The sequence below is a fragment of the Cydia fagiglandana genome, chromosome 1 (assembly GCF_963556715.1).
Source record: "Cydia fagiglandana chromosome 1, ilCydFagi1.1, whole genome shotgun sequence".
NCBI classification, from domain to species: Eukaryota; Metazoa; Arthropoda; class Insecta; order Lepidoptera; family Tortricidae; genus Cydia; species Cydia fagiglandana.
Window position 1 is genome coordinate 25216648 of NC_085932.1, and position 27058 is coordinate 25243705.

The 27058-nt window shown below is 35.6% G+C and overlaps 1 protein-coding gene and 1 long non-coding RNA gene across 2 annotated transcripts in view; both read left to right on the forward strand.

The window, feature by feature from the left end:
• The window catches only part of LOC134668106 (uncharacterized), a 518821-nt gene that overhangs the window by 180333 nt on the left and 311430 nt on the right, over positions 1-27058 (forward strand). The window lies entirely within an intron of this gene.
• LOC134667987 (uncharacterized) overlaps positions 20984-27058 on the forward strand; it is a 49843-nt gene continuing 43768 nt past the window's right edge. Inside the window, exon 1 of the mRNA XM_063525426.1 lies at positions 20984-21134. Coding sequence (XP_063381496.1) covers positions 21107-21134 — 28 coding nt within the window. The 5' untranslated portion in view covers positions 20984-21106. The remainder of the gene's footprint in view (positions 21135-27058) is intronic.

Consider the following 27058-nt stretch of genomic DNA (forward strand, 5'->3'; position numbering starts at 1 on the left):
AGGGAGCAAGTGATATTGCTATCTCATTCTACCGCATGGCTGCGTCCCTTGGAGTGGCCGGCGCTGGCCCATCGTGTAGAGGAGCCATTAGGTTCTACTTATTGGTCGGTACCCGTAACCTCTGAATATTAGGTACATATAATAAATTAAAATATGGTTATACAGTTGTTATATACTATTCTTAATATATATTATTTAAAATATGTTGTTGTGCATGTAATTATACTCGTACTTTAACGTAAGAAATGTAAATGAAACCAGGCGGCGTAGCACGGTCGCGTTTTTATCCCTTATCACCATGCCTGTCACGTTCTAACAAGTATGTTAGTGCGAAAGGGACGCGCATAGTGATAGTCGATAAAAATGGAACCGTGCTGCGCCCGCTGATTTCCTACCTGAAACATATATAATATTAACACGTGCACTTAAATAAAATATTTAATAACTTATTAACTTTGTACAAAAAGGTACAGACATGTATTCAGAATGGCTAAGAATGATTAAAAATACTTAGAAAAAAAATCATTTATTGTCGCAACAAAACTTACAGCAACAAATCGAACAAAGAGAAAACAAAAAAGGTTACAGGTTACATAACATAGGCGGCATAGGTTTTAGTTATGCCGGCAAACGAGTAATCTATTGAAATATAGGTACAGGTTATTTTGTTCTTTTTTTATGAGTTATAAATGATATCTATTATACGTGACCCCTAGAATTATTGTTATTGTTTTAAGAAGTAATGTGAATTAAATCACAGCCACATCAACACATGGTGATGATAGGTTAAGGATTTTTGTTGTACATAGCTTATGAGGCAGTCCATCCTACGTTTATGTTTTCTTTCCTATTAATGTGAAATTATTATATAAAAACTGGTGGTCAGTGGGGTAAGGAAAAACAGGAAGAGTTGTAAAAACCTCACCTGATTTATATTTATTTGAACCCGAGAATTATAATTATGCGTAACTGTTTCAAAACTGTATACAATTTTAAACTTATTCTTAATGTAATGTGCTAAAAGTTGTACCTACGTAAGTCTCTATCCTCTTTTAAAAGTGACTTTAGACTAAGGACTCTTCTTCTATGTATAAGTGTATACTTTTTATAAAGTTGTTATTAATTACTGTTATAATAGTGTTAGGTTCCTACAATTTAAGTGTTGCACTTGTTAAACTGAATAATAACTATTATTATTTTATTACAACCTTGATTGGACGTTATAACTAGTTATCATTAAGATTGTAATGTTACAATTTTAGGGCTCGTAACTCGTAAATAAAACGATATTTTTTCAGTTACCAAACCATTACCATGCCATTACAATAACTGTAAATTCATAAAATATATGTCTAATGTTACCAATGTTACCATAACGGCTTCACCCAACAGTTTTAACCTGATAGGGCATGAACACCTGCCCAGACAAGGTGTCACCTAAAACCATGAGTAAAATATAGGAACACTCAAAATCTGTAAACATCTAAGTTACCTGAGTAAAAGATGAATGCTTCTTTAAATATTTTTATTCTTATAACAAGCATTACAAAATATATAAAAGGTAGGTGTAAACTTAAAACGGATACATTTTCTTTGTACCTAATTGTCAAAACCGTGAATTCTTCCATTTAGATGCCACCAGCATGAGTAAAAACGATCACAATTATAAATAACACGAAGGTTATTCAAGGTAGTGATGAAGACTGTTTTATTACATCACGATCATCTAATATTTAGATTCTGAATAGGACACATTATAGTAGAGGCTAGTCATTTCATTAAAAATAATATGTATAATAAAGAAATACAATTTACAAACTGATTGTTTTATTCAATTCTACTCTTCTAGTATCTAAAGAAAGTTAAAATTATAATGCACATTTACAATATTTTCTGTAGGGTAGGTACATTCCTAACAAATATATATTCAAATCATTATTTATGTGTACGAATTTACGAGTTCGGTAAATAAATACATAAAATAGTGGTCATAAATTTATCATATTGTATTGAAAATCAAAACAACGCCACAATTATTCACTCGAGATTGCTCGTCAGCGCAAATAATAAATCTAATGCCCAGTCGACGCAATATTTCCCCGAAACACTCCAATAAAATACAAAATGAGTCCATCTGTTTTACGTGAATTTACAACAGCCGGAAGGACCGTTTGGTTTCCGGCTCCCATCCTGTTATGGTTTAATGTAGGGCTTGCCATATTAAGCAGTTAAGGGCTATAAGAGGGTTTTGGGATCCTGCGGGTGTTAAACAACTGAAAAACAACGATTATATGAAATATTCAAAGGTTAAGCGGCTTACGACTGTTAAGGACGGGCCGGTAAAAGTTTTTATATTCATTACATATGTTCGAGTTATAATATTTAAAACATTCGCGTTTTGAACACACATTAACTCACATTTATAGACGGGTCTATCGAGAATTTATTGTATTTCCTTTATTTACCGACGTTTCGACACAGGTTTCTCTGGTCGTGGTCGCGACTAATTGATGTCCCAGCAGAATGTCAAAACAGAGATATCTAAACTGAATCTCTTCTTCTTTCTTTCTGTGATTTTTCTGTTTGAGAACTGTATCGAAACGTCGGTAAATAAAGGTAATGAAATAAATTTGCGATATACCCGTCTATAAATATGAGTTAATATATGTTCAAGTTGATAAAAAAGGCACGAGTGTTTATCGGTGTAAGTTTACTCTTCTCTCATATAATTATTCTTTATCAATTTATCATGTACTGGCTTCTGTCCTAAACTACATCTGCATGCCGTCCTTTCCCGGACCTCAAACTATCTTCATACCAAATTTCATCTATAGAAAAATATAATATATTCACATCGAGAAACTATTTTTTAATTATAAAAACATTTTCTAATTTAATTTATACGTAGAATTTAAGCCCGTTTGCGGGTGTTTATTATGCTTGAAATATCTACACTAAAAACACCTAGCTACTTTCAAATAAAACAAAAATTGTTGAAATCGGTTCATCTGATCGGATAAAGAATTATTCCTGAAAAACCAACATACATACAAGTCGCGCAAATTAGTAAGCCAATATGCCGATAATTAGTATGCTAATATGCCGATAGATGGCACTGTATACAATTACGCCTAGCAAAGAGAATAGATAGTATAGAGGGCTATTGCCAAAGTAAATTTGTAGTCATGGTACATTTACTGCCATCTATCGACACACGATTAAAACTTAAAATAAAATTGAAAATGTATAAATTAATCAAAATATGTTTAAGGATAAATTTTTATTTTTTATTGTTCCATACTGACCCATGTTCTTTCACTGATATGTGTTAAAATTGTTAAATATCAAACGGTGTCGTCAACGCCATCTAGCCGAGATTAGGCCAAAGCTATATGGCGCCATCTATTCGAGAATGACTTTTTCTTGATTTCCGAGGCACGTTTTTTCTTACACTTTATTTATCTTATACGGAATTACATATGTTTCTGCGCCTTGTATAATACTAATTCTAGTTAAAATCTTTCGTGATTATAGTTACTTACATGAGAAAATTGAAAGTTTGTACGGAAACCGAGGGTTCCGTTCCCAAGTTAAAGGAATAGCATTTGACCGTTTATTTTAAATTTCCGTCACTACTGAACCCGACAAAAGTTCTGAATGGTCTGAAAGTATGAACTGTAAATTTTTTTGCAAACAATTTATACGGTGGCGCCACCTACCGAAAATCTAGCGCACGAGCAAGTAAGTAACTTAGGTTTCAGCAAAGGCTGCTGAGTTCAGTGGTTTATTCGTACGGAACTTTCACTTGTGTGATGCGTTGTTACACAGCGTTCCGATAGGTGGCGGTTGACGTTATTAATGGAAACAAATGCGGAACTTACTCGTACAATAAGAACGACCTTTATAATTTAATCAAAGCCTTTTAATGTACATAGATGGACCTGTAATTTGTCTTTAGGTAATTCATTAAAAATAAAATTAAGCAATTATATTTCAGTTACATGCATGCAAGTGTATTGGCTTATGTTATAAACTTATATGTGTTTCATCTAATTACAATAATATTTACATAGTTAATATCTATAACACAATATAATCAATTAACGTATACTTATTTCAGGTCTTTAACAACGTACATAAAACTTATTTGCTATTCATCCAAATATGGCTAATTCAGTGTTCATCTATATTCTATAATATTATGAAAAGTGGGATTAGGAAAATCGCACGTCTTCGACGCCTCCTGTGACTCCTGCCATAAAAAGTATCGCAAGATTAGTTGCCCGATATCATCCGAAACCGTAGACGACATATGTCCTTAGTTAATTAAATGTTTAATAAACATAGGTAATTATTCTTATTTAAGTATATCAAAACACATACACAGATTGAAACATTTTTAGCATATACACCGTGTTTTTATTGAATTGCGTTTACTTCGGGGTATGGTTAAGTACGTTTAAGAGAACTAAATGTCATAGTAATAATTTTTGCTTTTTTTGAAAAAAAAAAAGTTTAAAAAGTAATTAAATGTAGCTATATGCTGTTGTTGTCACACGGGCATTACATTTAACTCAACCAAACAATTGAAATCTGTGACATATCAATGTCATTTCGAACATCGATCGACCGAGATTGTACTTAGTTAAGTTTAGTAGCAAATGCATGAACTCATTTTAACACTAATCAAAACAAAATATAAACCGGCCCTAAGGCAAGTGTACACGCTTGTACAGGCCTTATAGGAAAAAAATCAATTATTGATTAACTCCGAAATGGAGTTAATTAGAATATCGGTGTCTTTGAGAAAGTTACTTCATTTAAGCTCAGGAATGCACCCCTGAAATTAACGGAAATCAAAAACAACACGGTGTATAAATCATTAAATAATATCGTGAGCTAGAGTAACTTTCAGTAATGCTTTAAATTCAATATATTATAATAAATAATAGCATTACGGAATAACTGAAAGTTATTCGCGTTAAAAAATGGCATAACTTCCTTATGATTAGGTATAATTACGTATATTTGGTATAACTATCAATATTATTTCATACTGTTGAAGTAACATCGTGCAACAGCAACGCTACCGATCAGTTTAAAGATTATAGATAAAAATATTATGTACTACGGCGTTATAAAACAGTTACCCAACCTGATATTATAATTATGGAGGATGTGAATGCTTATTAAAATAAAATAGTTATAATTATGCAAGGTGCTGGACACGGTCGCAGTACATGTCATATTTAAACTTAAGTCATTGTCAATAGAGGTAATAGCAAGGTGTCATCTATTGGGCATTAACATGTCGAGCACTGATACGTTTACCTCAATGGGGGTAAACGCGTATATGCTACAGTTTAAGCGAATAAGGCGACTAGCGTTTTGGAACACATTATGTTTATTTATGTGAGCCCTTAAATGAGCCTAACAGAAATCCCAAAGGAACATTATATTCTTATTAAGTATCTAACTTAGTACAGTCACGCTCCGCGAGTGAATATTTAGGTCGAATTAAATGTCTTTCAGCATGGGAGATACCCCAAAAACCAGAATCAAGATTAGGACTATTGGCAGTTTTCTACGTTTTTTAACGTTTTTGGGATATGAATGTAGGTACCCACACTAACGGGACAGTGGAAGACCGCTTTTCCATGGATACAAACTTACCTAGTCCCAATTTTCCTTTCTGGATCAATATCCAATGTCAATACACAATGAAACATATTAGCTGTGCCTCTTCGTTCCACTTTTAATGTTTTATTTTATTTTATATTATTTGTAATCGTAAACTGAAAACGACGCAAATGGTTAAAGTTTTGGGGTCCCCTTGGTGAATAATACTTAAATTACTTAATCATTTATTTTGGTAGTGAAATGTCTAAAATAATAAAGTAGTTAACGTAGATTTGGTAGGTAGTCTAGTATTATTTTGTAAGCGATGTTTCGCGAGTGAAGAAACCGAAGAAAAGAATGCAGCACCGTTTGGGGCTACCTTATTCACAAAACATTTTGTCTCGATATGCGCTCATCTCAAATATATAAGACGTTTAGACTTGGAAGGTATACACACATAGTAAGTATGGGTTTTTCAACTAGAAAATTCTGTGTTGACAGCTGGCTGATCCATTTTACGACGAAGATGTATCCATAACCGTTGATAATAATAAACTAGCACCTGAATAGGGCTCCTACATATTATCCGTTAATAGTGTTTGCGATCCGCTAGGAGCTTAGTAATGGTTTTACATAATGATTTACTCAATAAACACCCTTTAGTTTGGCCGTCAGTACCATTTTTATTTGACTTTGAAGCCCATCCCTAAACACTCGTTATTAAGCGCAACGAGTATAAGTATAACTTCAGCACACAAGAAAGCGAAACAAAATAGTTGATCTATTCCTTATAAACGCTAACTTTCAGCGGAAAACCACTGACGCGGTCAGGTTCCCTTTTTAGCTTTAGATGGACTAAAAACTATGCATTATCTGAAACTAGACTCATGTTGCTTCTCCTGAGGCGACGCGCTCTGTGAAATTAGTGAATAACACCAGAGCCGCTAATTGGTCGGCGTGACTTAGATTAGTTATCTATTTTACCCAACAGCACAAAATTATACGATTTTTTGTAAGTACGTTTACTAAATTAAATATGAGTTCTGAATTCACAGAATACTTTAGATTTTAAAATTAATCATAGAGTAGGTACTTTCAATCGTTGTTTTAGTATAATGTTGTTTGTTTATTTATTATTGTTTGTTTGTTTGTTTGTTTGTTGCTTAGGCAATATACTTATTGATCTGTACTTGATAACTTGATATCTACATGATCAGCTAACATCATCCAGAAATAAACCGCAATCTTCCAAATATGGTCTACCCAAAAACGAGCTAACAGAAGATGTTAGGCCCTTTATTTATTCGAAAGCGTCCACCATTCTGCTACATTACCTACGTAAGTGACTAAAAGTTACATAATATATATCTTTGATAAAAAGTGGCGTAGCGTGAACTAAACTAGCCGTGGGCGAAGTCGCATCTGCGAGGCCCTTTTCTTTCAATGTGTGGTCCCAAGACAATAAAAAGGGTTGGCTTTTGCGAGGCCCTCTTAAGTACGAGGCCGTGGGTGACGGCTCACTTCGCCCACGCCTAGCCCCTTGATAAAGACGTAGCATAAAATAAATAAAACGTATTTCAAATAAAAACCCTTAAACAAATCTATTGGAATCTTTCTCAATTCACTCATCATATTCGAAAATAATTAATTAGTATTAACTAATCCTCTTAAGAAAAAAAAAGATAAATTAGAGCTCTTCATAAATTCAGAGCCGGCGGGCAAGCAGTAGGAGGCTTAAATAAAGGTGAGGTACACTGATCTCGGTAGAACGATTTGAAAGAAATGGTTTTGCTTGCTAATAAGTACTTACCCTTAACCGGGGAAATGGGGATGGCCGGGTGAATAAGGATAAAAACCGGGAATGGAACCCACACAAATTGTATCATGTAAAATTTACTAGATATTATTTTCAATCGCATCGGGTAAATTGAATTCCCGGGATTTATCCTTATACACTACGCCATTCCTATGTATCCCGCCATTACTATTTACTATGGTTGACAGTACTTGTTTGCATAATGATATGATAATGGCTAATAATGGCATACTATTCATTTGGTGGTAAAGCATTCGGTGTAGACTATGAAAGCTCCAGGATATGTTTTGATGTATATTAGTTATTAAAGTTCTCTTTCTTGAAAAAGGAAGCAGTAAATCTAGTTACATCTCCATTCATTCAATGCTTCTTCCATACAGCAACAATGTTTTATCTTATAGACCTTTGCGACTAATAGCATTAATCTAAACGGAGTTCTCAATTAAAACTTACAAGGTTTAGTTTAAAATAACACCGTGTGGGAATTGATTATATGGCAACATAATATTACTTATACAGTGTGGAAAGATAAGTCGGGCCCTGGAGGGAAACTACCTTAAATCCTCAAGCTGGCTCATTTTACTTAAAGGAGACATTCCTTTATTTTTAAAAAGAAACATAACTGCATTCAAAGATTCAGTTTTGTTTCTTTTTAAAAATAAAGGAATGTCTCCTTTAAGTAAAATGAGCCAGCTTGAGGATTTAAGGTAGTTTCCCTCCAGGGCCCGACTTATCTTTCCACACTGTATACCACAATCATCCGATTTTTCTTCATTTGGAGATGTTACTAATAACACAGAATAAATAATAGTACTAGGTACAGAAGACTCACTCTCTAAGAAAACGTGTCTCTTAAGATCAGGACAGATATGGCCGCTAGGTGGCGGCAGCGCCACGCGCAGCTTATGGCTAGCCACCAAAATTGGTGTGGATCGGATGCACTTTTAGCTACCTGTTGCAAACCGACGAAATCGTGGAGTGAGCCACGCCTGCTAATAATAAGTACCTACATTAATAATAATATATAGGTTGTGCTGCGTCCAGTGTATCCCTCTCCTAAAGAACTTTTCGCTGACCTTACATTATTTGTATTGAATCGGCCTCCTCATCAAAGTTGGTTTAATCTCTTAAATAGGTTCATTACTGCTATTAGGAAGATTAATGAAGTATTTCAAAGTAAATGCTCGTGGGCGGTTTTGTTAGCTAACATTAATTGAATTAATTAATACATGTTTAGTTCTGCCTGTAGGTAAGTTTCATGGCCTTAATAGAAGCTTCGGAAAAACATCATATTACAATATATTACCACTTTGATATATAACACTATATTTCCCTTCCCATTCCCTATAGTGCATAATTTGCAGCAACTGCAGTTAAGACTAAAGTTTTGATTACTGTGACCGCCCGGTAGACTAATTTCCTGTCGAATGGACAACCATTTTCGGGCATGTAGAAACGTACAACGGATTCTAAATTTTTTTACCGAAATAGCAAAATATTGTACAATTGCTAGTGGAAGTAAATGCGGTAAAAGTAATGCAGTTGAGAATTTGTGGTAGAATAATAAATGACTGAGGCCTGGTTGTCACGAAACTCACGAACGGATAGATTGGCCGACTATTATAGAGTCAAGAAAGAGAAAAAAATGAGCCGGTGGGGTTGTTTAACTTGCAGATTTTTTAAATACTTACCTTGGTGGAGGTGTGTACAGTGAGGTCTTCATCTTTGTCACTAGAAGTGCTGGGACACAAAAAACTGCTTATAAATATCCGAAGGGACTGCCGGCTTTTTCTCACAACATGTATTTTTTTTCTGCGGTAATAAATTATGTGATTTGTGATAATTAGTCCACAGGCTGTTGGCCGATTGTTCGAAAGGGAGAAAGCATATGTACCAGGACGGGCCTAATAGTTCCCTATAAATATATGTACTCGTAATTGCCACTAAGCCATACTCAATTTGGTTTAATGTTCCTTCAAAGGCAGGTAAGGCAATAAAACGTATTGAATAGGTAGAATTCAACCGATACGTCACCAACAGCACGTCTACCTCGAGTTGGTATTTGACATTTACACTAGCTAACTACTGCGTGAACTCGATGAAAATGCATCAGATATCAGTGCGAGCAAGATGGACTGTGCTGATTTATACTTGTTTGTGCAATGTGCAAGTGTGCCCACGTAGGTAAATCGATAACATTATTTTACATCTGTTACTGACTGTAGATACAGTTGATACGAATCGACTACTTATTTAAATCAAATATTTTTTTAGGCAATCAGATTTCTGTCATGATTAGGTTGATACTTAAACGATATTATAATAGTTATTTACGATACAAGTGCGTAAAAGAGAAAATTCGAAACGAGTGGCGATAAATTAAAACACGACCAAAGGGAGTGTTTTAAATCGACACGAGTTGCGAATTATCTATTCGCACGTGTATCGTACAACGTTTTACAGTACATATGGCACTTTAAACTTTTGACATCGCACGAAAAGTGTTATTTTACGCACTAGTGCGGAAAAATAGGACCATATGTACTGTAAAGGTACTTTTAAATCATTTACTTACAAACAAGATAAATACAGTGGTATTACTAAAATAAATAAATAACTAATAATGACAAATAAATATTTTGCCCAGGAATTAAAGCCAGGAATATCAGTTTTACAACCTGAGTCGCAATTAGTCAAACCGGTCGTAAAACCAGACCTTATTATTACCATCGCACATAGGGGTATTTCACTAGAAAAGCTGGCCAAAATGATTTATGTACATTTGTATCAGTAGTTCTATTGTGTGAATCCAAATATGCTATTTTAATTTATTTTATACAACTTTTATACATTTGCCAGTTGGTGTAGTGTTGTATCGTTTATATACCGGTCAATAGCAGAATAAAATATTCTTCAAGTTTTAATTATTTGATAAACAGCTACTATCTGATCAATCAGACGACCCTTCATCACTTTCACCTGTTGAATCTGATGATAAGTCATCTGACATCGCGTTTGCGTCTATGTTTGGGCTAAGCATCATGTCCCTAGCAGCAAGGCTAAATGGTTTCGCTGATTTTAGAGGCTTAGGCCTAATGCTAATGCTGCTCAAAAACGGATCTGACGTGAGTAGCAGCCGATTTAAGACGTCCAAATTGCACTGCTGTCTCGAGAAGTTCCTTGAAAAGCTCTTCCTAAATTCTCGGAAGTGCTTATTTCTGGCCTCGGCTGCCTCTTCGGACAAATTTCCTATAGGGAGAAGGGCATATTTCATTACAACAGGACCATGCAGTAAAATTTTGTGCACGGTTGGGGTCATTTTATTCATGACTGCATCAAGTTTTTGTAGAAATTGGGGTTCGTTACAGTCTTTCATCATACGAAAAATGCATTCTCTGGTCACTACTCTCACGCCAGAAGGACCTGCCATGATAAATCAGAAAATTATTTTTTCCGACCGCAAAAAGAAACTTTGTTTGGTAATATCGCTCAGTGTAAAAATTCTCGTAATTCGTTAATGGGCACTTCTGGGCACCCTAATTTGAAATAAAATTGCTAGAGAATTAAATGTCCTATCGAATATAACTACAAATTTAGCCCAATATAGCCCAATAGAACAACTTTCGGCCTATTGAGTTCAAGTCAAATTCGTAAATTCATAGTGCAAGAGAGTACTTACTGAAATTTAATATTAAATGTATATAACCCTTAGTAAGAAAATAATAATAAACTAATTAAATTAAGCATACCTGGTGAATCAATTTCCCGAACAGACATTTTAAAATATCACCTTATTTGTTGTCTAAACAACGCATAACAATTGTAATATTTATTATCGAATTTCCGCTTTCGTAGATGTGTTTTAGTAAGAGCGGTTAAAGGACACCGATTTCACAAATACCCACCACACGCAGCGAAAAATAAATATTGTTCTAGTATCTATGAATTATATGACTAAGGAGTTCGGCTACCCTTTTCCCAGGATTCTACGTCTTGATACATTCTACTAATGGCCAGCTTTTTTAGTGAAATACCCCTATGTGCATCGTCAACTGTACAACTTTACTAAAATGTTATGCTAAGGAATGCATAAGAGTATGCAATGCACAGTAACAGTAGCTAGATGGCTACTTAGTGCCTAATTTAAATAATGCAGTACGGGATTGCGAGAATCTCAGCATGGTAATGGACAATCTCTCGACCTTGCTCGCGTAAGTGACGTTTACTTTCGATATCTCCGTAAGCGCAAGGATCTCTAAGCTGGAATTTTAATTAGGTCTGAGAGTCTGCAAGTGCTCTTTAGATACTTAGTCCTTCACTTTAATACTTAACTACCTTCACTGTAATATTTAACTTCCGTCGAAATAAAATAACATAAATATACCAAATCAATAATGAACTTCCTTTGTACAATTCTTCCTAATATTTTAAGATACATTGTATGTATGATTAGATCGCCAGATGGTAAGCAATTACTGTCGCTCACGGACACCCGCAACAATAGAGGGGGCGTAAGTGTGTTGTCGGACTTTAAGACAGTACGCTCTTTTCTTGAAGGTATGAAGATTGTAACGGTCTGGAAATACCACACGCGACAGTTCAGTCCACAGTTTAGCTGTGCGAGCCAAGATATACCTATAATCAGATGTGATGTGTGATCCGGTAAAATTATAAATATTATAATGTTTTTGAAGAAGTAAATTTTCGCGATAAGTATGATCCCTGAAATAGTTTTGAATATAAACAAAAAATTATAAACTAAAATTAAAAACGACATAAAGCTATAACTATTACCCTGTGCTGTGTGCAATAAAGTGATTTTCACGCCACTGTTCGGAAATGTAGCAATAGATGGTCTAAAACCAAGCTGGAAAGTAGGCAATAGCTGTAGCACCTGAACCACCACTACTACAATGTTTCATTGTTATCATCACCTGTCATTGGTGACAGTTCGCTACAGCAATAAGTATCATTTAAAACATAAAAAAACAATAAAAGGTCTTTTTTTGCGCAACTTTTTCCTTCAAAAATAAAATTAGGTTCTTTATAGAACCAATTTCTTGTTTAAAAAAAAAGAAATGACAAAACCATTCACTTCATTTTTTTTAACAATTATCCATTCAGTTCACGCTTAAGGCGTTTTTGACTTTTGTGGCTGTTTGTGGTTTTTTTAGCAAAAACGCTTCTAATTTTAGAGTCGGTTTGAAGCAAATAACAGAAAAACGCCTCTTAAAAGTGGTAAAAAAAGTAAAAAAGGCGGGATCTGAAAATACTTACTGAATTGGATAGTGTATATTGTGTTTGACTAAAAAATATAAGAAACGCGTATCTACGCTGGCTATAAAAATGAGTTCTTCTAGTGAAGAAAATGATATTCTTAAGCTGACGCCTACCGAAATTCAAGAGACAGTACAGGCAGTGGCTAGTAATTTGCTACCAGAGAAATCGCGGGCTAGTACTTATAGTTATGTAAATGTTTTCTTATTTCCTCGCAGTAGTCGTGAAAAGCACTATGTAATGCCTCGGCCGGAAACGCTAAAGATGGACTCGTATTATTCGAGGGCCTCCACTAACGTGTCGGCCCTCGAACTCACTCGTCCATCTTTTAGCGGTTTTCCGTCCTCTCCTACAATGTACTATACTACTACTACTACTATTTTGAATGTCTGGGGACGCCTAGGACTATGACAGGTTGTTCTAAGTACAGTAGAGTCCGGTTAGTACGACTCCGCATATAACAACCAACCGCTTATAGCGACGTAAGTATAGGCACTTGTTTGGTTTTAGTACAAGCTACTATGAAAGCACAACCGTTTATAACGACTCCGCTTATAACGACCGATCGCTTTTAACGACGGAAATTGATTCAAAATCCGTCCGTCAAGTCCGGTTACAACGACGAGCGACGTAGTTTTTACAAATAAATTGTTGATAAGAAGCTTACTCCGTCCCGCGCACCCAACTCTCCTCCCCCTCTTGCATATAGGGAGCAAGATGAAATAGATAGACATGCGACTTTTCGTAATCTTGCAAACTAAATAAAACAATTCCCATTATTCGATTGAGCTTAAACTTCACACACATAATAAAAAAATAAGATAAATAAGATATACATAATTATGTAAGTTGGGTGACAATGCAATATTTTGGTAGGTACCTTCGAGCTGATCTGTCGATGGACACAGGAGGTGGCCACAGGGACTATGTGATAAAACAACGTCATCTTGATTAGATCCCCAAGAATTACGACTTTTTATTTTACGGGATTCGAGTAATTTGCGGATGACGAGTGAGTACTCGTACCTTGATGAAAAGTGGCTTCTGCTAAACACACAACAAGTCTCTCCATTTAAGACAAGGTGTCGTAATACTAACGTAAATATATATTTAAAAAAAAATGTTTTATTTCTTTGATTGTCGCATAAGTATTAATAAATACAAAATGATGTAATTATTTTGATTAAAAAATATATTAAAATTGGCGGCTCGTTTTGTACGACGTCCGGTTAGTACGACGTAATATCAGGTGGCGTAGCACGGTCGCGTTTTTATCCCTTGTCACCATGCCTGTCACGTTCTAACACGTAAGTAAGTGCGAAAGGGATGCGCATAGTGATAGGCGATAAAAATGAGACCGTGCTGCGCCCGCAGCGGTCCCTTGAGTGTCGTTATAACCGGACTCTACTGTAGGTGGAAGGTTTCGAAGCTAATAAGCCGGAGTCTCCGTTGCGATTATGAAAATTTTGCATCCCTTCACGCCAAGTGGGGCAAATTTCGGCCTTAGTTTGAAGGCAAACGTCTTTTACTTAAATTACTGGCAGGTAATTCCGCAGGCTTTTAAATTACAACCTATTTACTAATAAGTGCCTCGGCAAATAGATATACAGATATTTGATACAATTACAAACTACTTAGCGACGACCGTGAACATATTTGCACCCTCGCCCTCGACTCGTAGATTTCGTTAGAGTGCTTTCAGCTAGGTACGTATTTAATTAACAAAACCATTTTTCGACCGTGAGCACTTGTTTATTGTACTTTGAACTTGAGATGCGTAAAAATTATATGTGATTAAAGTTCAGGTGTATACTGGTTGTCTCATGACAGTGCGCTCGATATAAGAATCATAAAAAGCCCAGAACGACACGATTAGGTTCCTTAATCAAGTTGATCGGCTGATTGACTTCGCATCTATCTTCACCTGTCTAAATGGGTTCGACGCGCCTAATGCTATGTCCAATATTTTTTGCGTAAAGCAAATTGTGGTTTATTTACCAAATTAAACGTTGAAACGATTATAGATAATAAAATTAAGCTATACAGTGAACGTTGTATAAGTTTAGCAAATTAGTTTGCCGACAGTGTTAAAGTGCCTTGCTTGGCAAAGTTTTCCCACCCATCAAGTACCTATATGGTTACAACGTAAACAATATTAACCCTTTGAACACCTTATTAAATTACACAAGACGTTTATTGTTACACGTTAACTTTGCTGCCACCGTAAAATAAACCTTATCGCGTATGCAATACTCATAATCAGAGGGCCTACCGCAAATCACGTTCGACGTGTTGCCCTGTCACACTTACGTACGAATTTACAAGTGCGACAGAGAGGCAACATGTCGAACGTGGTTCGCGGTAGGCTCTCAGTAGAGTCGTCCTAAGCGGTGTGAGGATGACAGCTCTTGTCTATGGCTTATGTTACGTCGTTAAGGCTTGGCCACACACAGAGCGCGACGCAGCGCCGCGTCCGCGCCGCGTGATGCCGACGCGAAGCCTGGTCAAACAGGGCGCGCGCCGATCGCGCCGGCCTCACGCTCTCAACACGCCCTCAAGGCGCGCGTGAACGCGGCGCGGCCGCGCGGGAACGCGGCGCACCGCTCGCTGCCTAACGTCCGATCCTACTGATGTGACCTTGCGAGACGCGGCGGGCCGCCGCGTTCGCTCGGCGCAGCGCTGCGAACGCGCCGCGCGGACGCAAGGGGCCGCGCGGCGCGGGGCGCGACAGAAGCGGGGCGTGATACCGGCGGGACGCAGTCTGTTTGACGTCGGTAACCTGTTAGCATGTGCCGCGGTCGCGCGGCGTGGACGCGGCGCGGACGCGGCGCTGCGTCGCGCTCTGTATGTGGCCAAGCCTTTATCGTTCAGTAGCAGCACTGGCAGCAGCCTTTTAAAAGCATATTAATATATAAAGTTATCGTATGTGTACGTATTTATCAGACTGAAACGTTGATACTATCAAGAAGATTTTATTGAATGTGGTTAATCATCTCGTTTATGGCTTGAGTGAGAATATTATTATTATTTCTTTAAAAAGTTGAGATTTTTTATAACGTCTAAAGGAATCTTTATACAAACTCAAAATTTGAGTAAAAACACGACAACATTCTAAAATTATTTTTGCGTTGTTGGTGTTGTGGTTCGTATCTTAAATATATTAAAACATATTTATATTAGGTCTATTGTGCAACTGCATGCCGCAATTTCTACGGCGGACGTCAAATAATGAAATTGTTTAAACCGTTCCGGATTGTATTCTGTATCAATTATTATATGTTCATTAATAATAAAAAGGTAATCAGTACATTATATACCTATTGAACAAGTAGATTGATTTTGACATCCATCAACTTGCCACAAATTACGTGATATTAGTTACCAATGTACTTATATAGTTAGTTATAAACTTATAATCACTTGTTAATAGTATTAGTGTAGTGGCCCCCTACATCGATATAGGCCTCTTAGAGAAAGTTATTTAATATCATATAGGCTCGAGAGCACAATTGCCACAAAGGCGGAAGTTATGGGTAGAATTAAATCTACAATTCTCTACTCCACAAATTAAACTATAACGTTCTGGTCGTATATTGAAATTGTATTGATTAACTGCAATCCCTTTTCCACCAGCTTGAAAAGCAAAAAGCAATATGTGCGAGGGCGAAGCATATTGTTGATAGTACATTATAAATTTTAATTGAATTTAGATGGAAATATTTAAGATGAACCGAATGAGGCCTCCATGTTGGTTCATGACAGTGTAAACTTATCTAATGACGTGCTTTTCCACCACAGTTCACATAGCAACCTATGTGTAAAATGTAATTTACATAGCTTAACATTTTAATATGTATTGTAAAGGAACAAATATTATTATAATTGCTTTCATACACTTATTCTAGTAGAACACTAACGTTCTGATATGAAAGAAGGTTAAAAAATACAAGATCAGAAAATAAGGGGTGATGAATGCCAGATGTTTTATAAAAATATAACATAATTGTAAAAGAATTAGTGTAGAAACGGTATAACCTTAATTGGTGATTGCTTTTTTGTTGTGAGCTAAAACAAAGCTTATGAAACTCAAATAATAAAATATTACAAAGCTAATCTCTCTGAGAGATATTAGCTTACTTTGCATTATATTTGTTTTTATTAATCCCTGTTGACTTATGTACGAATTCTAAATGTGCAGTCAGCCAAGAAAGTAGTCTACCACTTTTAGACTCTATCAATCAGATGATAGAGTCGAAAAGTGGTAGACCACTTTCTTGGCTGACCATACCTACTGGCATAGCCTTTCATCCCTCTAAGAGCTCATTAGAGCGATAGTTTTTCGTTCAATGATCTGTAAAATAAAGTACAAATATTAAATAAATAGTAAAATATTAAGGGGATACCTTACACAGATCAACTTAGCCCCAAACTAAGCAAAGCTTCTAATACGGTGCTAGGCGACGCTATACCTACATACTCATATATATAAATACATACGTATATACATAGAAAACACCATAGGAACAAATATTTCTGTTCATCACGCAAATAAATGCTCTTACCGTGATTCGAACCAAGGACGATCGGCTTCACAGGCAGGATCACTACCCACTAGGCTAGACTGGTCGTCAAAGGTCGTATCGTAGGTTAGGTGGAAGCTTTTATAAAACTTGTTCGAAATTCAAGGACTAACTTAAGAGAAAGACTTGTGTGAGTGTAATAAGAGTCGTTATCGCAAGGCCGGGAGTACAGTGCAGCTGGACGCCGTACTTTCATACACTCGCCATCAGATATATCGGAGCGGCCAAGGTGTTCACAATATCTGAACATGCACTCTAACACCTTGACAATAGAGGCGTGTTCACATATTTGTGAGCACCTTGGCCGCTCCGATATATCTGATGGCGACTGTACAAATCGCAACGCGGATGTTGCAATCGGCGACATCTTCTCTTTTATAGTGTCTGGCGAATCTGGTAATGGTTCAACCTACTTACGGTGAAATTTTGAGTCAGTAATATACAAAAGTATTAGTATGCAGTAGGTAACTACAGAAATAAAATTAATGTCTTCAAATAGCATCGTAGTAGTAGGTCATTTGAATGTGAAGGTAAGTCGGAGCTAATTAGGTTTACTTTGTTTAGAAGCGTCTGGATAAAGTGTTGTTGATATTTTTTCTCAAACTAGGCGAGCCAGTTATTCCTCGAAATTCTCGGTGACCTGGCTTTACGTACGGCTGATGGCTGCACGTACTGTACCCTTCGACTTGAAACTGGTTGAACAATGTTAACCTATAGATGTGAACATCATTGGATCTATAGAAACCTTGAAAATCAATGACAAAATCCGATTTTCGTGATCTTGAATTCCGACGACCACAGGAGATTTTCTGTAATTTTTAAGATAACATATGTAGTGTGCCACAATGGAAATGTATTTAGGTACACAAGTTTCCAGCTTATTATCTCTCATTCCGAGATCTCACATCTCACCCTTTATTAGACTAATTTATTACGCTCCTAGCAGCTCAAGACCAATATGGCTGTACAGGATGAGCAATCAAAACTAATCGCCAGGAAAGTCTGAAACTGAGGGAAATACCTACACAATGTCATCAGGTCTTCGAGTTAGAGGAAATAGTATAAAATCAATCTAGTCAGAGCGGGTAGTGGAAATTCGTGATATTTGAAAACAGGAAACAACATAAATGGCTGTCCATGACTGGATTGAACAATTATGAGAACGCGGCGACGCCGCCTGGCGGACGTTAATCATTACCACAGCTATTAATTACCTAAATGAACACAATTTTACAATTAAATAATTTCTTACGGCAGTTCAACACTTTTATGTCTCACTTAAACCCGGGAAACTTATCAGCATTACATCCCCGTTCATTTCTCATTCAGATGGTAAATTATTTAAATCCTGGCCAGTCAACTGAATTTGTTCGGAGACTTTTATTGCTACGTGATAATATTTAATGTTATATTTTGAATTCAATTCGCGTTTGCGGTAATTATTAATTAAGTTTAAACGATAAATGACTCGGTTTTGTGTGGGTCTCGCGCTAATAGTTTAATTTTAATTTGATGTGAAATTGTTGGTTGTGGCTATATGCGACGCGATTGGACGGTGGCAAATTCCCAAGTATCGCATGAGTATGCGTGATGCTTTATTCGGATTCTATTTGTTGACAGCATAAGGGATGAATGCAAGTGTTTAGGTAGTAATCACAATGCTACCTCGCGATACCTACGCAATACTAAATAAAATTGTTCTTAGATTTATAGATAAGTAGAACATCTATAGCTACATACCTATTCCTTTAGGCCCTTATCTCAGGTGTCATTAGCTATTAAGCAATATCAGGATGAATAATATTCCGCATCTGCCCGTCTTAATATTCGTTTGTAAGGATCCCATTTATCAGGCTAAGAGATTGTCACAGCCAATTATCATTCGGGATTGAGTGATTTATCTCATGTCTGACTTATATACAATTAATGTTGATGTATTTTATGATTTACATTTTATTTCTGACGAAATTAATACATATTTTTTGGTTTCAACTGCTTATCTAAGTAGCGGCTTATAAAATACCAAATAACTATGATCCAAATTTCGTTAACCTATAGTTAATTTTTGAGTGAAATGGCTATGATATACGGACAGATGGATGAACAAATGGACTGACGGACAGACGGACATGATGGAACTATAAGGGTTCCGTAGTCAAATCAGTAGGAGTAGTTAAAAAGTGAGGAGTAATTAGTTCTCGTTGAAATCGTATGTAACAGGGAGTGGCTATCAATGGCGAGCATCGGTGTTAGCGTTGCATCATGCTCCGATAATTTTACCTATTTTCTAGCTTCGTTTTCATTAATTAGAAAGTGTACCTACGATAGGTCTATTTACCGTGCCTAATAAGTTATACATCATAATAGCCATTTTGAAAACAAGTACATGATTGTCTGGAAGATATAGCTTTTTTTAGGCAACTACCACTACATATATATATCCCATATATAGATACCTTAAAACTAGTATAAGTACGTTTTATAAAAACACTTACAACACCAATTAATAAATAATCTACACCAATTAATTAATTTACGCACAGCTCATAGTTTAACCTCCTGAGGCTCAAGGTCCTACCTATAGTACTTATTCAGTTCGATGAAATTTAAATCATATTCAATTGGTACAGAGTCGCATTTATTTTGTTTCGTTCAATTTTCAAACAAAACCAAAATCAACTTTATTCCCTGCACTTAAGGTTCAAATTTCAGTGGCCAATTCTGGTTTTTTTATTTGTATGGCTGGGTCTTAGGAGGTTAAGATGGTTTGGGCTGAACCTTTATATTGAAATTTTTATTCGAGAATTTAGTACGTTTTAAATTAGGTATTTTTATTACCAGTTCATGCAAATACGTATCTTCCCCAGCATTTGCTAAAGCGTCAGTTCAATAAATTACCTGATAATAAATTAATTGTATATATTGCCCTGTTTTCAAAAAGGCTTAAGTAGACGAAATTGTAACTAGTGTTACGGCTTCTTAAAATTTAGAGCGTGAGTGGTAGAAACAGTAAAAGTTAGACGATACGGGTTAAAATCCTCTCGGTAAGACACGTTCAAGTCGGCCTCATTCTAGCAATTTATTGTAATCTATTTTCTTAGCTTAGGGCTTATCTTGGTTATGATTGTATCTTTAGCTGCTGCTTTAGAGCCCAATTTAGTGTTAGGTATCTAATAACCATGTCTTACTGAAAGCTCTCAACGCTGGCGCTGCTGACAAAAGGAAACGAATGTATTGTAGAAAAACTAATATTATATTTTCAACACTGCTAGCGTCAGTGAGTCTACTTTGCTCTGAGAGATGAAGTTTTCATTCTACCAAGTGCAGTCCTTTGGCCAGTGGAAGAAATTAGAAGTTAATATCACGTTAAATTGCATAAATACGTAACTACTTACAGGTAATGCAATATTTTTTGTAAATAATACAATACAGAATTCATTAACAGGCAATAATCCCTCCTACTTATACTCTGTGAATGATCTTACGTGGAAATAGAATCAACACAATATCAATGTGGCCACGATTTCCGTACAGAGCATAAAGTTATTTAATATCGCGCTTGTTTTCGTGCTGATAATCGAGTTATGCGCATGTCAATTGTTTTGTTGTGAGCATGTCAACAAACCCTTGTCTTCCCGTAGGGCGACCCCACTACGTAGAAAGTGAACGTGCGGCCGGCGCCGGCGCTAGCGCTGCGCACACGCGGATCGGCAGTGACGCGCGAATCACGCCGCCGCGTTCGAATTTCGAACTAATTCAAAACGAATTAAATTTATATTTTTTTTTTGGAGCTGTGATAGTGCTGGCTGAAAAAATGAAGACGAAGATTTTTGTAATATTCGGTAAGTAGGTAGTTTTAAAATTTAACAATATTAAGAATAAAAAAAATAGCGTTATAATTATATACTATTTATTTTCTGAAAATTATTAAATATTTTTTTATTCATTACTAGATTATTTGGACACCCAATCAACTATTAATAGGTATATTATACAATCTAATAGTATTTACAGAAAACCTAAGAAGTACAATATGTTTTTAATATACTCATTTTCAAAATTACATTAAATTTTATTAATAACCACCTACGGCGACTTATCTATTAAGTCATCTTCCTCGCACTATCCCGGCTTTTTGCCACAGCTCATGTGAGCCTGGGGTCCGCTTGACAACTAATCCCGAGAATTGGCGTAGGCACTAGTTCTTACGAAAGCGACTGTCATCTGACATTCCAACCTAGAGGGGAAACTAGGCCTTGTTGGGATTAGTCCGGCTTCCTCACGATGTTTTCCTTCACTGAAAAGCGACTGGTAAATATCAAATATTTCATACATAAGTTCCGAAAAATTGGTACGAGCCGGGGTATAAACCCGCGAACCCCGGATTGAAAGTCGCGCGCTCTTACCCTTACCTAGCTATCAGCGTTTTTTTTATACCGACATATCTCAATCTTAGAAAACCCGCAATCTAATCTCATTAGCATTATAATTTTGTATTATTAATTTATATTATTTATGATTTTAATATACGTGTGAAATGTTTTGACAACTTAGATTTTCCTCGCCAAAGATTTCCCGCGTCATTTGCTATCCGCATGATATTAAACGCGCGTGCGCCGAGGAAAGCGCCCGGGGGTGTAGAAACGGCTAAATAATACTCATTCCCCACGTATGGTACATACTCATGCATTCTTGTTATCTGCTCTTATATTGTTGTACTATATTTTATTTTTATCAAAGTGATCTAACCGTTAGATTTATTTTTATTCACACATTAAACACTCGCTATATCACGAATAACGAAATTTTTGTTTCAATTTATCGAGTAACATGTACAATTTCTAATTATCTGCAAACAGAAATTTCTTAATTGGCCATAATACTTAAATAAAAATTATTTGTTATATTTTTTAAACATTACTAGGACCCAATTATACCTACAATTTTAACGAAGAGTGCATTCTTACTGTGTTCTATGAAGTTACATACAATAGACATCTAACGACCATATATATTCGAACAATGAGATACGTAAAATAAGCGCGATATGGATTGGATATGTCAGTGTTAAACAAGTGTCAAATTTGACGTTTCTTCAAACAAAAATGTCACTTTTGACACTTGTTTGATACTGACATATCCAATCCATATCGTTTCAATATCTAGTATTTCACGTATCTCATTGTGCTAAAGAAAACGTGAACGTAACGTAAACCATGTTGGCTCTTCGCTTCGATGGCCGATGTGAACGCATAATGTATGCGAATCTTTCTATTGTCTATAGATAAGGAAACGATTGAGAGCGTTTAAAAATAGAACGTTTTCCCATTTATTTATCGAAAGTAGGTTATTACATCGGAAACTTGGTCGGATCGGAGGAAAAACTGTGTTTTCGAGGAAATTTTAGTTCCTGTAAAATGCAGAATGTATTAAAAAAGTTTTCCTTCCAGTAGTGCTTTTTTATTTTATCTTTTATGAGTCACGCGAAACAGCTTTATTTAACTACGGTATACAACTGAATTAAATGTAGTAGAATATTATTTGATGTACTAAGTCAAGGCCTAAGTACGAAATAGTATGAGTAACAATGTTAACGCATTGAATGCGAATTGTTTGAACAATCTTCATTAACTACAATTAAGCTCAATACATATATTTTAGTAGGTCCCAACCAAATATAATAAATATGTGGGTACAAGTATTAAATTTATATGAATATAATTTTTTTAACGCTTTTCACTAGAGAAGTACATACGTATGTAAGTAATTAAAGAATTCTAAAGCTAAAATGTCACGAACACAAACTAGCAACCTGACCATTCATTAACTTCCGTAGAACTATTACCGTTGCAGTTAGCATGTACATGAATATTCATAATTAAAATTTGAATTTCCCTATTTTCCATTCCAATTTCAACTTTGTCGGGCAATTTAGCGAAGCACGGCAACACTGTCAAGTCCTTTTTATAACATTTCGCGTGAAATTTACAAAAACGAATCTATGTTCGACTTGTTGCATCCACGATTCTGCTATAAAATGAGATAATACAGATGATTCGGTTAAATTATGTTCTAATGTATGGGCAAGAAAAACAAATTATAGCCAGCATTCAATGAATGTAGTATGATACCTTTGGGTATGGTGCTTTACGCACACTAGCGTCCCTCCCCCTCTCCCTGACGCAACCCCCCCTTTTAGCTTGAAATATGTCCCGGTTTACGGTTTTTTTTTTGTTTTTGAGAAAAGTATTAGAGTTAGGAAAAAAGTGTCAAGGTAAGAAATAATCCTTAATAAATTTTAAACAAAAAAGGTTATATACAACTTTTTGGTAAGACTCACCATATTCATGTATTAACTTGTTGAAGTTCAATATAAGTTAGTACGTGATAGTACTGAAATAAAACTAATACGGAGAATAAGCTTGCAAGCTCATTCTTTGTGAAGATTTCTTTCAGTACTGTCACGTACTACGTTATATTGAACTTCAACAAGTTTTTCAACGGTAAAATTTTGTCGAAGTTCATCTAGCTAAAACATCAATATGATGCGTCGTATCAAAAAAAATAATATAACCTTTTTTGTTAAGAATTTAATAGGGAATATTTCTTGCCTTGACACTTTTTTCCTAACTCTAATACTTTTCTCAAAAATAAAAAAAACCGTAAACCGGGACATATTTCAAGCTAAAAGGGGGGGTTGCGTCAGGGGGAGGGGGAGGGACGCTAGTGTGCGTAAAGCACCATACCCAAAGGTATCATACTACATTCATAGAATGCTGGCTATAATTAGTTTTTCAAAAAACACAATTTGACCGAATCAAGAGTGATTTCGGGGTCGTGGAGTAAGAGAGCCAGACATTATACAGAATCCAAAGATGAGCCTAATGATGTTGTTAATTATTGTTTATCACCAATAATGATGATTATTTTCCAGATGACAAGTAGGAAAAAACATTTTTGTATACAATTTTGTGACCCTACTCAATGTGACGTCTTGTCGCTTTCCATACAGCGTATGTCAAAAGTCATAGGGTGACCATAATTACTTAGTATAACATTAATTTTACTTGAAAAATAAGAATAATTAAAGTAATTATCTTTTAATCAAATATGATAAATATGATAATGTGGATCATTTACAGAGTCAGAAAAAGTGGTTCTGGATCACGACCCAGAAATCACCCTGTCTATGGGAACAAAAAGTTTTTTTAATTAAATTTTAATTAAATTTATTACAGTTCAGATTAACAATAAAAAACAAGTCCATTCATAGTTCGTTGCTGATCACGACGCAGGCTTTGTCGAGTGCTAACAAAAACAAGTCCGGGTAGGTATATCTAGTTGGCCTAAGGTCTTCAGATAGAAAGATCCGCTACGTAGAGTTTCGTATCTTTGCCTACGCTACCTATTTTCGCCTAGTTTGACATAAGTTGCCATTAACAAAATGTTTCTAATGTAAGCCTTACATAAAACTGCTAAATACAAAGTATTTTTTACGGGTATCAAGATTCTTCGAACATTCTGCGGCTAACTTCACACAGGCTAACTTAACTTGACCTTTAGTGAGGTTTTTTCGCGACCCCGACCACACGTTTTTTTAAACCAGTGTTTTAACTTCAGTTTTAAACGGTGATACGGACCCGGTAATGTTAAACTTTTAACATGTTTATATCCTATAACTATTTCTTTTTCATATGAAACTATTATTTAATGGCTAGCTTACGTTTAGAAGTCACAATTGGATAAAACATTGGTGAGGGTACTTTGCGTCTATCTTGTTGCCAAAGTTGGGTTGACAAATTTTTTGTACCACATTCATTGGTGAATGACATTACTTGTTCCCAAATTTAAATATTTTCTTATGTTTGGTTATTTTAGTTGACGCTATATGCAAATGTTTATTTCTACTCTTACTGATATTGAGTAGGTACCAAATAGGTATTTTTATGTATCACTTTGTGTAAAGAAGGTTGATTTGATGTCAATTACGATAATAACAACAATTTTGCAACAATTAAACAATTTGGTTAAAAATAATTATTTTTTTAACTTATAAACCATTAATCCCCTTTATTTGGCATGTTGGTAAATTTTTGGCAGCCCTAGATTATAGAAAATGTATGAAAACAACTTCAAACCGTTACCAAACTTCGCCTACTACCCCGTTTTTTAAATATATGCCTCGTCTGGTGTAGTTAAGGTTCATAGTATATTAGCACATTCCAAGGAGATACGACTTAACATGTGTAAGTCACAGAAAAGTAAGTATTAGCGGCAAGGCATGCCATAGGCGAAGATTGGGAAAAATACCCAAACATCGCCTATTGCCTTTGGGGCCATTTATTACCAACTTAACCAATGAAATTAAAAGTTTTAGTGGTGTATACTGATAGTTACGAATACTAAAAAACGTTTTGTCGCCTTAACGGATTAAAATGCTTTCAAATTTGAGAGATTTTTTGGGAAAAGTGTGAAAACCCAGGCGAAGATACGAAACTCTACGGTACCTATACATGTCCCTGAAATCAATGGTTCGTTTGGGTTCGAAATAGTCGTTGTCTTAGAGGGTTACATGCCCTACATGTAAGTTAAGGCGTTAAGGCATTATGATCTATGGTCAAATAAGCATTTCGAGGATATAGTAGACCTTTTCGCCAGTGATGATTTATTTTTAAAGGGTTTCTTTCATAATCTTGATTTTAGTGGTTGTTGTTAATTTTTAACTCAAGGCTAATACGTATCTCGTAATTTTTCCATAAAACTTTTATAATAAATATTTACGAGTACCGCCTTATCATCTCGCAATAGATTGTGATCATCTTATGTAGAGTATTCGCATTGTGTAACGTCGGGGTCAATCGTGCAATCGTACGACTTATTTAGTATCGAATACGATTATCTCCTACTTATTTTACCGATTGGAATGTCGATAGGCATCCCAATTATTTTTTACATGACGACATTCTCGTTATCTATATCGAATTAGCAATGCCAAATTATGTTGTTGTTGACTGAAGAGGTATTATTTGCTTAGCCCATCTGAATCATAGGAGTCCTACATTGTAGGCCATTTTATGTCTTGTTATCGGATTTATAATTTTTTGTTTTATTAAATAATTTTATTTGATTTGTTTTTACTTCTAGAGACCGATTCTGACTTAACAAATTTGTTACCGGTTTGAGCTTGTTCTCGTAAACATACAATACTTACTTATGCAAAAAAAAATGACGTGCAGTTTTCATGGCTTAAGTTAGGTACATCACCTCTTAGGGTGTAGTACACTACAAGTATACGTACGTTGCATAATAGTTAAATATTGAAATAAAATTCAAAATAAATAAGACTTTATGAAATGAATGTCAGTGCCACAGTGCCACCACCGAGAGCTTGGCAGACTTCTGTTAATATTTGCGGTTTAGCGCGCGTTCTCAAATGAATTCGTATTTCAACGGAAAATGTACGTCCTTAATTATAAACGCGGGAGCAGACCAAGAGAGTCCTATGGCGCAAACTTAATCAGGACAAATTTGAACTTTAGATTCTTGTAACTTTGAACCCTTTTTAATATTACATTACGTATGGAAGTTAGGTAACCCTTTAAAACTTCCAAGCCGGCCATTATGTATTTTTCTCAAATTATACACACGACACGTGCTGTTAAAACACGCGATCTCTAATTTTGTATGTGCATAGAATATTAAATACAATTTTTATCGCTACAGTCTTTTTATGGCAAAGTTAAGTGCTGGTTGAATTTCAAGTTGC